The 15,479-nt window shown below is 42.9% G+C and overlaps 1 protein-coding gene across 2 annotated transcripts in view; it reads left to right on the top strand.

Moving 5' to 3' along the window:
* TSPO (translocator protein) overlaps positions 1-15,479 on the top strand; it is a 39,910-nt gene that overhangs the window by 11,457 nt on the left and 12,974 nt on the right. The window contains exons 2-3 of one of the 2 annotated variants that reach the window (XM_069228299.1): positions 6,914-7,116; positions 8,771-8,909. In XM_069228299.1, coding sequence (XP_069084400.1) covers positions 6,935-7,116; positions 8,771-8,909 — 321 coding nt within the window. In that variant the 5' untranslated portion in view covers positions 6,914-6,934. Of the gene's footprint in view, positions 1-6,900; positions 7,117-8,770; positions 8,910-15,479 lie in introns of both variants that reach the window. The other variant, XM_069228300.1, reaches the window with a different exon arrangement.

Genomic DNA, 15,479 nt, shown 5'->3' with positions numbered 1-15,479 from the left:
ACATGTCTTGGCAGTTAAAACAAAACCTCCCATATTTGTTGTTCGCTACTGAGCGGCCTACCCCTCCGACAGAATAACATTCTGGGGTCCTTATTACGAGAAATAGGCTGTAATCCCTAATTGAGAGAAGGCAGATATATCATCTGTGCTATCTATGGAACTGAAATGATGAGCCCTATTTAATGGTAAAATTGGATCTTTTATTACAATTTTGAAAATTGCGCTTTTAGAAAGTTGGAGTTTTCTAGCCCTTTGTGCCTGCAGCCTGTCTTGGGCCACGTGGCTTGGTGTATCTGACAGCTGGACTTTGAGAATTCCTCCGAGTCAGTCGCACAATAGAAGGATTAGGTGTTCCTCACTGTGTCATCAAGTTGCAGGATTTGGGGTGGGCTAAGCTGAGCACTGCCCCACTTACACCCGAATAGGCTGTGTCTTGTCTCACACAAAATGTCTAACAACCCTGTATTGTCACTATAGCCAGCTTGGAACAAGGGCAGGGGAGCCAAGTTAATTCCAAGCACTTTGAAAAACCTGTTTGGTAAACCTCTCCCACCTTTCAGAAAAAATGCACCTTGGAACAAAAATAGGACATTCAGACCCACTCATCAGTTCATTACTGGATCTGCAGAAGGAATCTTCGAGGACTACCTGCTGTGCACTCTGCCAGACTGCTGCTGTACCTGTAAGGACTGCTTTACTGCTTGGACCCTGGCTTGAACCCTCATAGGCCAGCTCTGTTGAAGTGACTCCACGGGCTAGTTTGCTGGCCTCCTGTTCATAGCAACAGAGATATACCAGACTCCCACCTTCTTGAACCGGCACCTGGACTCATCCTGAGTGAGTCCTGGACCATTGGTTGTGGTGCTAAGGATACCCAGATGGCCATTTTCCAAAACTGAGGACTTAGACATAATTTGGGCTAAAAGTGCTCTGAGAACCGAGAGGAGACTGAGACCAACCTGCTCGCCTGTCCGCTCTAAGTGCCTGGCCGATCAGATTGACTTTGCAGCTTCTCCCGCTACTTTCTTCTGTGCATCAGCAAATCCATTTCAGCGGTCCTTCACCAAAGCGGTATCCGACCTCCTAGAACTGTCCTCGGCTATAGCCTTCTGCTTCCCCACGCTGGAGATTTTAGACCTCCATTTCAGCGACTAAGTCCAAAGGTAAAAATCTTCACTGCGGTTTCGTGCCTTGGCCATCCGACAGCCACGATCCATCATCTGACAAGCTTACATTCTTGTCCGGATGATAGTCAACCTTCTCAGACATTTTCCTTCAGAAATATTTCCAAGTCCGACGCTAAGCGCTGACTGGGTCCATTTCACTTCTTGTACCTGAACTGCGCTTCAGCGCAGTCGGCCTTCACTTTCGACTTTAACCCAGTCTCGTGCTACTACATGCCCGTAGTTAGCGCTTTTGATCTTTTAGGCACTAGATTTCACTTGAAACTTTAAAAGCATCATAACTTCCTTTCTACTGGTTTCGATTTTTGTCAATTTGGAGTCCAATAATTTACTCTATTTTTGTAAATTGTTTTGGGATATTTCTCGTGCCTTGTTTTCACTTTATTACTGTTTGTATGCTGCATAAATACTTGCCTCTAAATTAAGCCTGACTGCTTTTTGTGCCAAGCTACCCAGGAAATAAATTACCTCTAGGCATTGGCCATCCCATCAGTGCTGAGAAGTGAGCAGAAATAGAGGTTTCTTCTGGTGATGAAAGACATTTACTCAGCGGGTTCAGTCAGCAGGTAATGAAGCCTGTTTCTGGACTCCATCATACGATGATATTTTGTGAAACCGGCTGCCATCTAACTGCAGCATTGGATACTTTTTTGCGGTCTGATCACGAGATTATAAAACTACCTCCCTTGTGATTTTTTTTTGCATTTTTTATATTGCACGAACGTGACCCTCGTCTTTTGGAGAATTTTACATGGCACCATATTAGACTGCACTAGGTCAGATTACAGTTACAATAATAATGCTTGAATTGATCAGACTGTTTTTTTACGGCCCGTCGCCCCCGCGGTCCGCTGCCCAACCCACCCTCTGTTGTCAGTTCTTTGTCCCCGAAACTCCTCCCACATGTTGCCTGCTCCACTTGATGTTACTAACCCTGTCCACCCATGAGTGCTTCTAAGACATATTGCACAGCGGCCCAGGCTGCTTAAAGGGGAAAACAGTGCTACAGCAGGGTCTTTGGTATCAAACTAGGTACAGATAATGAATGGCCAGTGTCTGAAAAACAGTCTAAACTCTTGTCTACCCACTTAACTGTTTTTTGCTATGACAGGCAAGAGACGTTGCTGTTTTGTTTTTCTTTCACTTCATCATTTTGTAGCGCCTAAATGTAATTAAGTGCAAAAAGCACTTTAAAAAATGTACTCCCTCATTCTGGTTTACTAGACTATTATTTTGTTCCCTATATTACAGAGTCGGTGATGGCAACTGTGTAGTAGGGGTTACGTCCGTTTTTGTATTGAAAAGGCGATGTTTGCTTTGCTTCCAAATTTGACGCATTTTGACAAATCGGCATTAAACCTTCCTACCAAATATTGAACGTGGCTTTGTTCTGGCTTATTCACTTTTGTGCAGATTCATCTGGAAGTGCATCCCCGCTCCACTTCGCACCCAAGCCACAGTCTTCTCAGTTCTACCCTTGTGTGGTTTAAACGGAGATTAGTGCCTGGCACATCTCTAGTGTGAGCGTGGGCTATGCTCCCCGGACTGCAGTAGGGCGGTGACGTCCTGCTACAAATCCGCGCCTCCTCCAGTCAGCTGCCGAGGAGTGCAGGGGGCGCGGCTTCCCACACTTGGTCCCTTGTACTTCTGCCTTTCATGGAAGGCCCGACACAAGGATGCAACGTGTAAATACAGGAGCCACCGAGCACGAGGGCAACAAGGGTAAACGGATACAGCTCTGGAAAATGTCATCATTGTTTTACGTTGACGCCCCCTTTTCCAGTTCATTGCTTTTTGTTCCTTTCCCACTCATGTTCCTTCTTTTCTTACTTTGTTTTTCCGGCTTTTATTTGCTTGAGCACCTGGTTCAGGTTCACTGATGTTATTCAGGCGCCCCGTCCGCGCACCGAGTACTCAGCTTTCATGGGTCCACGTGTGAGTTGTTAATAAAAGCCAGCTATATTTGTCTTTGCATTTTGAAGCTTGTTTTCCTCTTGTTAAAACTGAGTGAAGAATAAAATACAAGACCCAGAATGCAAAGTGAAAAACATTTTTAAAAAAAAGCAGAACTGAATGAACTACTGCCTCAGAGACATAGGAAACTTGGGATATCTGTACTCACCCCTTCCTCTATTAACCTAACAGAACAGTTCTAGAAGCGCACAAACTTTCAATGGAGCCAATAAGCAATTAAATTAGCAGGAAACCAAGGTAGGTTAACTGCCAGCGGAGCTTCCTACTCATGTTCTTTAAACATGGAGTACTTTGCACTTTACACGCCTTTGTGCATTGTTAATGCGAACGTGTTTTTCTTGGGCTATGCCTCTCACCAGAGGTGGGCCAGCCAACAAATTATCAGGGAGAGCCGAGCCAAGGGTCTGGCTTGCATTTTAGAGCCCATGCACGAGCCAAGCCCTGAAAATATTTGCTAAGGGAATCATCAAACAATCAACATGAAATATAACAATGTCTCTTTAAAATTCAAAAAAAGTTTATTTCTTCAACATGTAGAAGCTTAAACACTAATAGGGCACATTATAATACTTTATTGAAAATTACTTATAAAGTGTTACTTTTGTACAGCTGGCAATCTAAACTCATATTTGAAAGTGCTTTCATATGGCATAATGAAGAAAAATGTTTTGGTGAAATAAAACATGTGCCTAATAACACAATTTAAGCAGGGAAGCTGCCATACGTCCAGGTTTTCTGTTTTCACTTTGTACAAATCAGCCAATAAATAAAAGGTTATCTATTTGTCTTTCCTTATGCTAAGGCTTTGTGCTCACTTCAAAATATAGCGCAAATTCGACCTGAAGGTTATTTGGGTGTTTTTACTTTTGCACCAGTTACATTGCACAAGGTCACATGCCTTGCCTATAGGCATAGAGAGATTAAGGGAATTGCCGAGAATCACAAGATGCTGACTTGGCACCAAGACTTGAACACTGATCTCCAGTTCCACAGTCAGCAGCTCTGACTGTTAGGCCACAGGCTGAGTAGAGGAAGGAAGGTAGAAGCCGCGTGAAAGCTCTGCTCGTAATGGGCTCGAGGTTCCAACAGGACCTCAAGCTGAACCAGAGCCAAGCTCGAGCCTGGCTTGAGCTTTCAGTGGCTTTCCCACCTCTACCCCCACCCTCCTTTTGTCTTTGTTGCTTCTTCCCTCCCATATCCTCTTATTGTGTGCATTGCCCCTGCCCCCACCAACCTGCAATAAGAAAAACAAGCATTGGCAAAGCCAATAGGTCTGGGCAATGCAAGATCTATTGGCTTACTCAATTTCTTTTAACCATGTAGTATGGCAGCATGGCTGCTATTCAGCATAGCTGAAAGTCGGGGGGAAGGGGAACATGCTATGACACTGCTCTACAGCATTGCTAAAAGACATGGGCATTGACAACGCCAATAGCCCTCGCATTGCAGAGACCTATTGGCTTTGCCAATGCTTGTTCTTTTTTCTTTTTTTTTGAGATTGCTAGGTTTTTCCTAGCAGTACTGGTCAGAAAAAGAAATATATTAGACCATCTGTCCTAAACAGGGCTCACTGTTGGTGTGGCGGACAGGGTACTCCACCACAGCTGGATCGTGTCCCTGGTTTTTAATGTATTTTATAATGCTGTGTTTTCTTGGTTTCTAAATGTTATATGTTGTGAAATTATGTGAGATCAGAGCTTGAGAAAGTTAAGGCTGAGTCTCTTTGGAATGTTTGCTCTCTACCAGAAAGACATGTTTTTCAGTGCTAAATGGGAGGTTTTGTTTAACAGCACTGCTTAGGTAAGGACATCTGGTTCTTGTATACTCTAAGAACTAATAGCTTTGTTAATACATTAGAATATCTTAGCATATTTTAGCTTGCATGTGTTAAACAGGAAACGGTTGATTATTTATGGCATGCCTGATTTAGTTTATGTAGGGTTTGAAAACCACTGGCCGGGGTTTCTCCAATAAACACCATAATACAGATCTGCATTTGGGAAGCTCTTAACGCAAGTTGCTAATCTTGGCTCAGACAAAGCCAGACCAAAGGAAGGATTGTGGCTTTTTGTGTTGACGTTTGTATAGGGCAGACGTGGCTGGTGAGCAACAGAGCATTGGTCAGTAACTGGATGAGGAATAGCTGCTGCCCTTTTTACCCGGGGTCATGTTATTGTTGGTTCTATCGATGGTGGATCGTGCACATTGCCAGCTGGAGGGCCCTACCCTATGCGCAAATATCGTTCAACGCTTTACAGTTCGCGTTTTACTATTTTGCTGGGTCCAGTATTTCTGAGATGCACGTTGGGCTGTTCAGACTCCTGTCCCCCAGTACTACGGGTTGGGCAATTACGAAGCATACTTACATCCTGCTAGACACCATCCTGACAAAAATACAAAATATTTGGCAATGGCAGTCAGCACTTCCTCCGTTTCAGCTCCCCTCCATTTTGACGTCCGTCCACAGCCAGGGAATAGCTTGGATTAGACACTTAGGGCCAGATGTAGCAAAGGTTTTTACCCATTCTGTGTCTATGGGAAAAAGTGTTGGTACATATGGCTCTTAGGGCCATATGTACGAAAGCTTTTTCCCATAGACACAGAATGGGTAAAATCCTTTGGTACATCTGGCCCTTAGTGACAAATTGCGCACTGTTTGTGGTTCATTTCCAGGTTGAGCCATCTTCTCGATAAGCAGAGGGGTGGTCTTCGACACTCCTTTTCAGTTGTTAATTGCATCCTTCAATTTGACAATCTACGTGCTTGATGCTTTTCATTTGTGCCGATGACCCCCACCCAGATTATTTCGACACTTTAAAAAAAAAAAAAAAAGGTTAACCAATTGTTTTTTTTGTTGTACTATCATTACATGCTGGGTGCTGACAAACTTTGTTACGCTGAGCCTGTTAAGATGTTATCAAAGCACATGGGATGCCATGTATTATTGAAACCGTAATTGTCACGTTATTGTATTTTAGTGACACTTTCAAAGGGCATCTAGCCACATCGTTTCCCATTAATATTTCACTTGCATCACTGAACCTTGTAAATATAAACTTGTACTTTTAATGTGGTTTAACGTGCAGTTGCTTCCTTTCATAGCAAATCTGTTTAATTGTTTGGAGAAAAATACACCCCGGTGATTAATTGAAATAAAAAGCTGTTCCACTGTCGGGGGCTTTGGTAGACAAGTGTGGTAACAGCAGTGTACATTTTCATGAGTACTCTCGCTTTTCAAGAGGCATTCTTGCTTAGTGGAAATTGAAGATGGCTTGAAAGCAGTAATTCGTTTCTTCTTTAACATTACCTCTAAATAGTAGGTGTTGCTGTCTATTATCTGTACTTTTGAGGATATACATTCACATAATCATCTGGTTCTTGAAATATTGAAGTTCTGAATGTACGTGAAAATGAAAAGAGCACAATGTCAGAAAGGATAGCTTAAGGTTAAATCTCACTTGCAGAAATACACTGGGCCTGACTTCATGCACCTGCACGCTGTACAAGTCCCACCTAAATAAATTTAGCCATAAAAACGTGATAATTGTGCATGATTAAATAACTACAGTGCAGGCATGTAGGACTAGATATAATTTGTGTTAGTGTCACGTGATGAGCGACAATTGTCAGGCCTCGTATTGTAGCAACGGCATAGTGAGTGTGTGGAGCAGCGGCGTTTTATTTTATTTCACTTGAAATTGCACACGTTTGAGCTTTGCATTCTCGTCCAACATGCTTTCAGTTCTGCCTTGCAGAAATCACCACTCTGATTGGAAATGGCACCACCATGGGCTCCAGCTGTTGGTTTCTCTCTTGTACCACACATTGGAGGATTATTGGGAGCCTCAATAACAAAAAGGGAAGTCCGCACCTGGTATACTACACTTAAGCTACCCTCCTGGCGCCCACCCAACTGGATGTTTGCTCCTGTGTGGACAACTTTATATACATCAATGGGGTAAGTTTTATTTCCAGAGATTGTTTTTGCCTTAATAACATATTTAACATTCTTAAGGATCTTCTTTTGAAGAGGAATGTTTACCATGAGCAAACTAAAAATACCTTTTAGTTCCAAATGCAATGTGCTACACGTAATTGATTGTTATTAAAAATACCAGTGATCGTACTTGGATGTGAACATGTAACATGCACAACACTTGTTTTTTGTTTTTATCCATTTTTTGGTGTTTTGCACCCCAGAGTGTTTGTGATTTTATATACGTTTCGCAAGATGCTCAAATACTTTCATACACAATAAATGTAGTCCAGATTTCTGGAATCACATAAATTTATAATCTGTGTAGGTAGTTTTCATTACAAACATTAATTCCTCTGATCTCTTCTGGTTGAAGCTATCATATTTTTCTGTCTCTGTGCAATATAATGTTAGGATATACTCCCTCCTTATGATCGTCCCCTCACCCACTTCACCATTCTCCACCAGATAGGAACTTAGGGCCTGATTTAGATTTTGGCTGACGGGTAACTCCGTCACAATGGTGACGGATATTGCATCAGCCAAAATCTAAATCCCATTATGTCCTATGGGATTTCGATTTCGGCACATGGGATGTTAAACACCTTTGTGACAGAGTAACCCGTCCTCTTTGGCCCTTAGTTCTGCCATATACCCAGTCCATGGTACTGCAATCATTCATGATATAATGAGCAAAATCAGCATTCTGAGAAGAAGAAGCCTCTAGAAGAAAACTACTTTTCCGGTTAGAAACTATCAAATTCACGAAGGACTCCTACTTAAGTGTTGGGGCCCAATTCACAAAGGTAAACTTACCTAAAGTTTAACTTTACTTGTAGTAAAGTTAGACTTTTCATCTAAGCATCTAAGTTTAGACTTTTTGTCTAATTGTAGACCAAAAGTCTAAACTTGGACCAAATGTTTAACTTTACCTGTACCCGTTAGACCAAAAAGTCTAAACTTAGACCAAACGTCTAACTTTACCATGAGTGATTTTACACTTTTGGTCAAAACGAAGACTTTTGGTCTAAACTTGGACTTTTGGTCTTTGTGATTCGGGCCCTTAATTTCTAGAGAGCGCTCCAAGATCTGGAATGCTCTGCCAGCCAATAAATATGTCTTGTAACTTTTTGAGGGAAATCGAAATAGGATTGGAAAAACATACTGAGTAGTCAGAAATGATACTTGAATGAGGTATGAAAATAAATGCAAACATATTACTACATTATCACCAAGCCGTATTTATCATTAAGAAGTTTGATTCTACAATTTGTGTGAAATTATTTCCTTATAAATGTATTGCATGGTCTGCCTGCATACATAGCAAAGTGTATTTTGTATTGTATTCCTATTTTCTTTTCACTCACTTTTTCTTTTAGTGTTTGCTTTTTTGATCATGTGTGTAATGTACTCTGCTACCCAGCTTGGGTTCTAGAATGAGCAACACTTAAATAATACATAAACTTAAACCACTGCCTTAGTCTCCAGATTCCAGCTGCTAAACACTAGATACTTTTGTCAATTCCACACCGCCACATATCCCTTAACACCCCTGTAAAGAGCGAGCTATATTACTTTAACAGTCAAGTAGTTAAACCGTCCAACGAGGTCACTGTTTCTATCAATTATTTTCCAGCTATGGCTCCTATCTGGTGTGGAAGGAGCTTGGAGGCTTCAACAAAGATGCAGTTGTTCCCCTTGGACTTTATGCTGGACAGCTGGCACTAAACTGGGCATGGACTCCGCTGTTCTTTGGTGCCCACAAAATAGGATGGGTAAGTGTGCATTGTACACCATAGTCCTGTTTGTGTGCTTTTGTTAAAATCTTTGTTAATGAACCCAAAATTTCCAGTCGTTAATGCATACGTGTTTATCTACATATGTATATTTTCTACATTTTTGTTTTTATTATGTGACTGTAACTTCTGTGTTGTTTTAATTTTTGTTAAAAATAAAACCCATACTCGGAGAAGTCCTCCAGTATAACGTATGTTTAATGCAAGAAAAGAAAGCAGCACAGCAAGTAATAAAATGATAATTGTCTTCATCTGAACAGTGCTCTTGCTAGAAAAGGGTCAGTTGGAGCCTAATGCTAAAATACATTAAATTTAGGACAGTCTGTATGGTTTGCGCTCAGTAAAATAGTAGAATTGCATGGATCTTAACCATGTGGCAGAAACTCGTTGCTTTCAACAACACGTATCTAATGAGCAGATGACAGGATCTTCTGCAAGAGGCATCAGGAGACGTCCTTGAGGAAACTATATAATTCATACATACATTCTGAGTATGTTATTCTCCTAAAATCACGGTTCTAGTTGCCAGTACAGAAAGGATTATGTCCCTGAAAGCATCTTTTTGAGACATGTAGTGCTGTAGATTCACATACTTTGCATACTCCTGGGTCCATATGTGTAAGTTGTTTTTCTTCGAAGAAGTCTTGTGAGTCACGAGGTAAAGTGACTCCTCCTCTTAGTGATAATGCGCATGGGCATCAAATCCATTGTTAGATTGTTTTTCTGCAGTTGGGTGAGAATGGCAAGTGAGTAAGTATTTGTATTAGTAAACAGATGTCATGCATATGAAAATATAAAAATATACTGCCACAGGTGTCTGGAGAGGAGAGCGAGCGCATTTGAATTTACAGCACTACATGCCACGTACAGATGCTTGCAGGGTAAGTAACATATCTGTTCGATGGCATGTGTGGCTGTAGATACACATGCTCTGCATAGTTTGTAAAGCAGTGCCCTCTCGGGATCAGTGGTTAACCTGTGGGTGTTGCTTTTGTTAGAAAAAGGGTACATAGCACTGTCTGCGCTACATTTGCTTGTTGACATGCTAATACAGCTGCACAGTATTGTTTAGTGAAAGTGTGAGGTTGACCATGTAGCCGCGTTACAAATTTCAGCTATTTGGTATATTGCCCAGGAAGACCGTAGATGCTCCTATCTTAAAAGTGGAATGTGCTCTAGGAGGTGCAGACAACGTTCCTTTAGCTTTGGCATAACAGGTCTGAAAGCATTTAACTATCCATCTTGAAACGCCCAATTTCGATACGGGCGTCCCTGTGTGAGGGGGCGAAAAAGCAACAAAGATTTGATTGGTTTTACAAAACTCTTTAGTTCTGTCAGTATAGTACATTAACGCTCTTTTTACATCCAGTGTATGAAGGGCCCTTTCTGCAACTGAATCAGGTTGCGGAAAATAAAACAGTAATTTAACTGATTGTTTTAGGTGGAAAGTGGAAACAACTTTTGGAAGGAATTTTGGGTTAGTTTAGAGAACCCTATCTCTGTATATTTGGAAGAAGGGTTCTTCCAAGGTTAGTGCCTGGAGCCCAATGACACTTCTTAGTGAAGTGATTGCTACTAAAAAGTCTATCTTCCATGATAGGAATTGAAGAGAACAGTTATGTAAAGGTTTGAATGGTGTACCCCCAAGTCTGGCATGTACAATTTTGAGATTCCAAGCAGGTGTGGGGGAGCCCTGGGTGGAATTACTATTTTAAGGCCTTCCATGAATGCCTTAATAACTGGTACTTTAAACAGTGATACATATTTGTTTTGCAGGTAGGCAGCTACTGCAGCTAGATGCAAGTGTATTGAAGTGTAGGCTAAACCAGAGGTCTGCAAATTAATTAAATAACAGACAATATTTTGAACAGTTGCATTGATTCTTTCAGTGTGTTTGTCACAGCAGTAGAAAACAAATATTTTCCACTTAGCAGCATAACACGCTGTGGTTGTGGGCTTACGTGCCTCCTTGAGAATGGTCATGCATTCTGGAGGGAGATTCAGATATCCATATTCTATGACTTCAGGAGCCCAATCACAAGGTTGAGTTCCTTAGGATTTGGATCCCTGATTTTTCCATGGTTCTGAGTGAGAAGATCCGGGTTGAGGGAAAGCTTCATGTGCGGCACTACCATGATCTTGAGTAGTGTGGTGAACCATGGTTGTCGAGCCCAAGTGGGAGATACTAGAATGAGGGCGAGAGACATTTACCTGAGCTTCTGAACCACAAACTGAAGAAGGGGAGAGGTGGTAAATATCCCATACCAAATCATCCATTAAGCATTGACCTTGAATAGGGGGTGTTGGAGCCTGGAGGTGAAGCTTGGGCATTTTGCATTGTGGGCGGTTGTGAACAGATCAATGTGTGGAAACCCCCACCTGTGAAAGTATGGCGAGAGGACTCTGGGTGGAGTTCACATTCGTGGACTTGTTGCTACATCCTGCTGAGGAGGTTGGCAAAGTTGTCCACTAACAGGTGAATGTGGTGGCGTATTGCCCAACGTCAAATCATCTGAGATAGGTGTGATAACTGTAGGGAGAGTGCCCCAACCCCTCGGTTTCTCTAGGTAAAACATGGCTGTCATGTTGTTCTTCCAGACCAAGGCAAATTTGCCTGTCAGGTGAGCTAGGAAAGCTTTAAATGCCAGATGAATGGCTTGAATCTTTAGGTAGTTTATGTAGGAAATTTCCCAGAGTCCCGGGATTGTGAGGTCCCATAGGTGAGCACCCCATCCTGTGAGAGACGCGTCCGCTGTGAGAATGATGTGAGGGAACAGGGTCGAGGAACGTTAAGTTTTGTGTGTGCCACCACTGCAGAGAGTGATGAATGCGGCTGTCTACCAACAATAGATCTTGTAATTGACCCTGTGGTTGAGACCATTGACTCGCTAGACATTCCTGCAGCGGGCACATATGTAATCTCACGTGTGGCACTATGCAATGCAAGATGACATCATGCCTTAAAGTCACTGAACTGTTCTGACTGTTATGCATTGAGTGGGGATGAAATTGTTGAAGCAGCATCGTGATGATGTGAATCCTGACTGTGTGTTGAGAATAGCCCCTAAATATGGCTGAATTTATTAAAGTTGAAGGTGTGATTTCCATATACTGATTGTGAACCCTAATTGATGAAGAAGTTGAAAAGTGGATTGAGTATGTTGTAGACACAACTGACTTGTCCTGGCTTTGATGAACCAGTCATCCAGATTTGGGAAGACATGAATACCGCTAGACATTTGGTGAATACCCGGGAAGCGGTAGTGACTCTGAATGGAAGCTCTTTGAATTGATAATTTGCTCCCGCTTTTACAAACCTGAGGTATTTGAAGTGTACTGGATGTATTGGAATGTGAAAGTAAGCAGACAGTCAACCTGTTGTTGTAGGGGAATCGCATCTTGTAGAGTTACCTTATGGAAGTGTTCTGAAAGGATGTAAAGATTTAACGGTCTGAGGTCTAGTATAGGCTGGAGTGGACCGTCTTTTTTGGGAATGAGTAAGTATAATGAGTATACTCCTGAGCCTTGCTGCTGAAGAGGGACAGACTCTATGGCTCTTTTGAGCAAGAGAGCCTGTACTTCCTGTTTGAGCAAGGATAGATGTTCTATGGAGCGTTTGTGTCTGCGAGGTGGTATGTTTGGACGTGTTTTGATAAGCTCCAGACATGAACCATGTTGGATAATATCCAACACCCACTGATCTGTTGCAATGGTCTTTCAGGTTTTGAAGAAATGTTGTAATCTTCCCCCGACAGGTGTTAAGTGATCGGTGGGAATGAGTAACGAGTCACTGTTTTGAGGTGGAGGGTGCTGTGCGAGGGGAGGCACCCTTTCCACAAACCTTGGTGTTTTTCCCTCTGCATGCACCTATGTAATATCCCCTTGAAGGGGAGGACTGATGCTGTTGCCTGTAAGAAGAGGTAGAGGCATCTGGCGGTGTGGTCTTACTACCCTGCTTATATGTGGGATGCCAAAAGGAACCATGAGGAGTGGGGGTTTGTAGCGCCCCTATGGATTTTGCAGCCTTTGTATCCTTTTTCAATTCTCTAATGTTTGGTCCACCTGGGGACCAAACAGATGTTGCTGATCAAAAGAGGCATTCAATAGTGCTTGTTGTGCTTCTTGCTTAAAGCCATATATGCGTAGTAATATGCTGGTATTGATATCCCTGGCAGCAGTGTCAGTAGAGTCAAGGGCACACCTGATTGAATTATTTGAAATGTTTGCCCTCCTGAACAATTTCATGACCTCTTGTCTTATACTACTCATGGAGATGTTGGAGGATTTCCTCCATTTCATCCAATGGGCCCTGTCGTACCTTGCCAATAACTCTTGAGTGTTAGCAATCCGCCAATGGTTGGCTGCTTGTGCTGCAACTCTCTTCCCGGACGCATCAATGAGTTTAGACTGTCAGGCAGAGGGGCAGCTGCTGATGTCTGCAAATTGGGTCTTTTGTGTACATTAGATACTACCAGTGAGTCAGGGAGTAGTTGATCACTGATGTATGGTGGATCTGAGTGTAGCTTTGTACTTTTTATCTACCCTCGGTGTAACTACTTTTGCCAGCACCGTACTTTTAATAATGTAATCCGCGTGGCGTAGCATCCCTTTCAACTTGGGCAGACATTGACATGCCCTAGTGGCATTTGAGTGTGTCACAAAAAGAAAGCCATCCTCAATTGGGCCTTTGTGCACAGGGAACTGGTGATGTGTAGGTGCCCGAGTACTGATTTCTTGAGAGTATGTTGTCATTTGGGGGAGAAGGCTTAGCTGGGTAAAGGTGTGGATCAGTATCCCCAAGAAGGTCAATGTCATAAATGTCCCATGGATCTGTGGGTTGATGATGTGTCATCTCCCCCTCCCTGATCCCCACTGTAAGATTGTGGGGAGTCCTGTGGGGTAACATCACCTATATAACTGAGTGAGTGATGTGGTGGTGAGGGGGGTAGAGGAGGTGGTGGAGGAGGAGAAGCAGGTAAAGGTGGCCGTATAGGACTGGTGGTGCCAGAAGACTGTTGGCTTCTCCATCTCTTGAATGGAGTAAGCGCTGACTGCACTGCCTTTGCCAGAATTCAACCCATAGAAGGCTGAATGTGCATTTTTTTCTGTTTCGGATCGACCCTTTCGGTCATAGTGTCTAGGATCGGTTCTGGTGCCGAAATGGAAGGTTTTGGTGCCGAACTTGACTCTTGTTTCGGTGCCAAGGTGGTCGGAGCCAAAGAAGCAGGAGTTGGGGTGCTTGGAGCCGATGAGGTAGCTAGTCGGCTCAGTACCAAGGTTAATCAGCTCGATCTGGCAGCAGGAAGTTTCGGCTTAGCTTTCGGTGCTGAGCCCAAGAGCGGAGCATCCTTAGCAGGAGCTTGGTGTCTACCTTGGCCTGTCGGCAGTGGTGGCCCAGAAGCCGTAGTATCGATCAAAACCGAATGTCTCTTGGTAGACTGGACAGGGGGATGGTTACTTACTGCATGCTGTCTTGGAGAAGATCTTGTCTCTGCATTCCAAACTCTTTTTCGTGGTTGAATTCCGAGATGGAAATTTAAAAAGCTGCTTCTTCTTCTGCTGCTGAGTCCTTGTGCAGTTTTACCTCCTGCTCAACATCATGGTGTCTGAAAATGTCAGGAATTTGTTCCAGATCTTTGCGCTGCATTTCTTTCTGACACGATCGACGATCCCACAATGCCTTCTTCAATTAAAAAGATAGACCGGCCTTGCAGTTTTCCTCGTTGTGTTCTGGAGACTACAGAGGTTGCAAACGTGATGGAGGTCGGTATGCGGGTCCTTGGCGTGGCAGCTGGGACAGAACCGAAATTGGGTCTGTTCCATTAGCAGCGCATGCTCAGTCAAATCTGATTAGATGAGAAAAGGCCCGAACCAATGAGGCCGGGAGGCGTGATTGTCTTCAGTTTCCAAAGGTGAGAGTGAAAACACGAACAAGAACAATACCAATAGCTAGAGAGACTGAAGGGAGCCTGAAAACGGTCATGAGCCGGAGTGCCAAAGAACACTGCTGAACCTGATGGCGGAAAGAAAATAATCGTAACATTGGAGTCGATGCCCATGTGCATTATCACAGAGAGGAGGAGTCAATTTACCTCATTACTCAAGAGACCTCTTTGAAGAATACCATCTTGCACACATCTGGGCTCAACACTAGATGACAGGAGTATGCAGAACATGTGTGTCTACAGCCACACATGCCATCAAACACAAGGTTACACTTTGTAGAAATGTGCAAGTGAACTACCCTGAATAATATGGCTTCTGAGCCAGCCTACTACAGCCATGAAACGTAGCAAGCATAACTGAGGCTAAAGGACACTTCAGATCAATAGAAAATAACATCCATATTTGATTTCAAAATATATAAGAGCACACAGTGATATGTGGGGAGATATATACGTTTGTGTGGGTATTGCATTATGATGTTATAAACCCAAAAAGTACAGAAATTCACCAGTAAGTCAACTAAAATAACTGTAACTCGCCCCTCACCATTCACTGCTTATTAACACCTAACTATAACGTCACATTGTTTTTTTCAGTGAAAAA

Source organism: Pleurodeles waltl, chromosome 4_1, assembly GCF_031143425.1.
Source record: "Pleurodeles waltl isolate 20211129_DDA chromosome 4_1, aPleWal1.hap1.20221129, whole genome shotgun sequence".
In the NCBI taxonomy this organism is placed as follows: domain Eukaryota; kingdom Metazoa; phylum Chordata; class Amphibia; order Caudata; family Salamandridae; genus Pleurodeles; species Pleurodeles waltl.
This window is presented reverse-complemented; position numbering and strand designations above follow the sequence as displayed.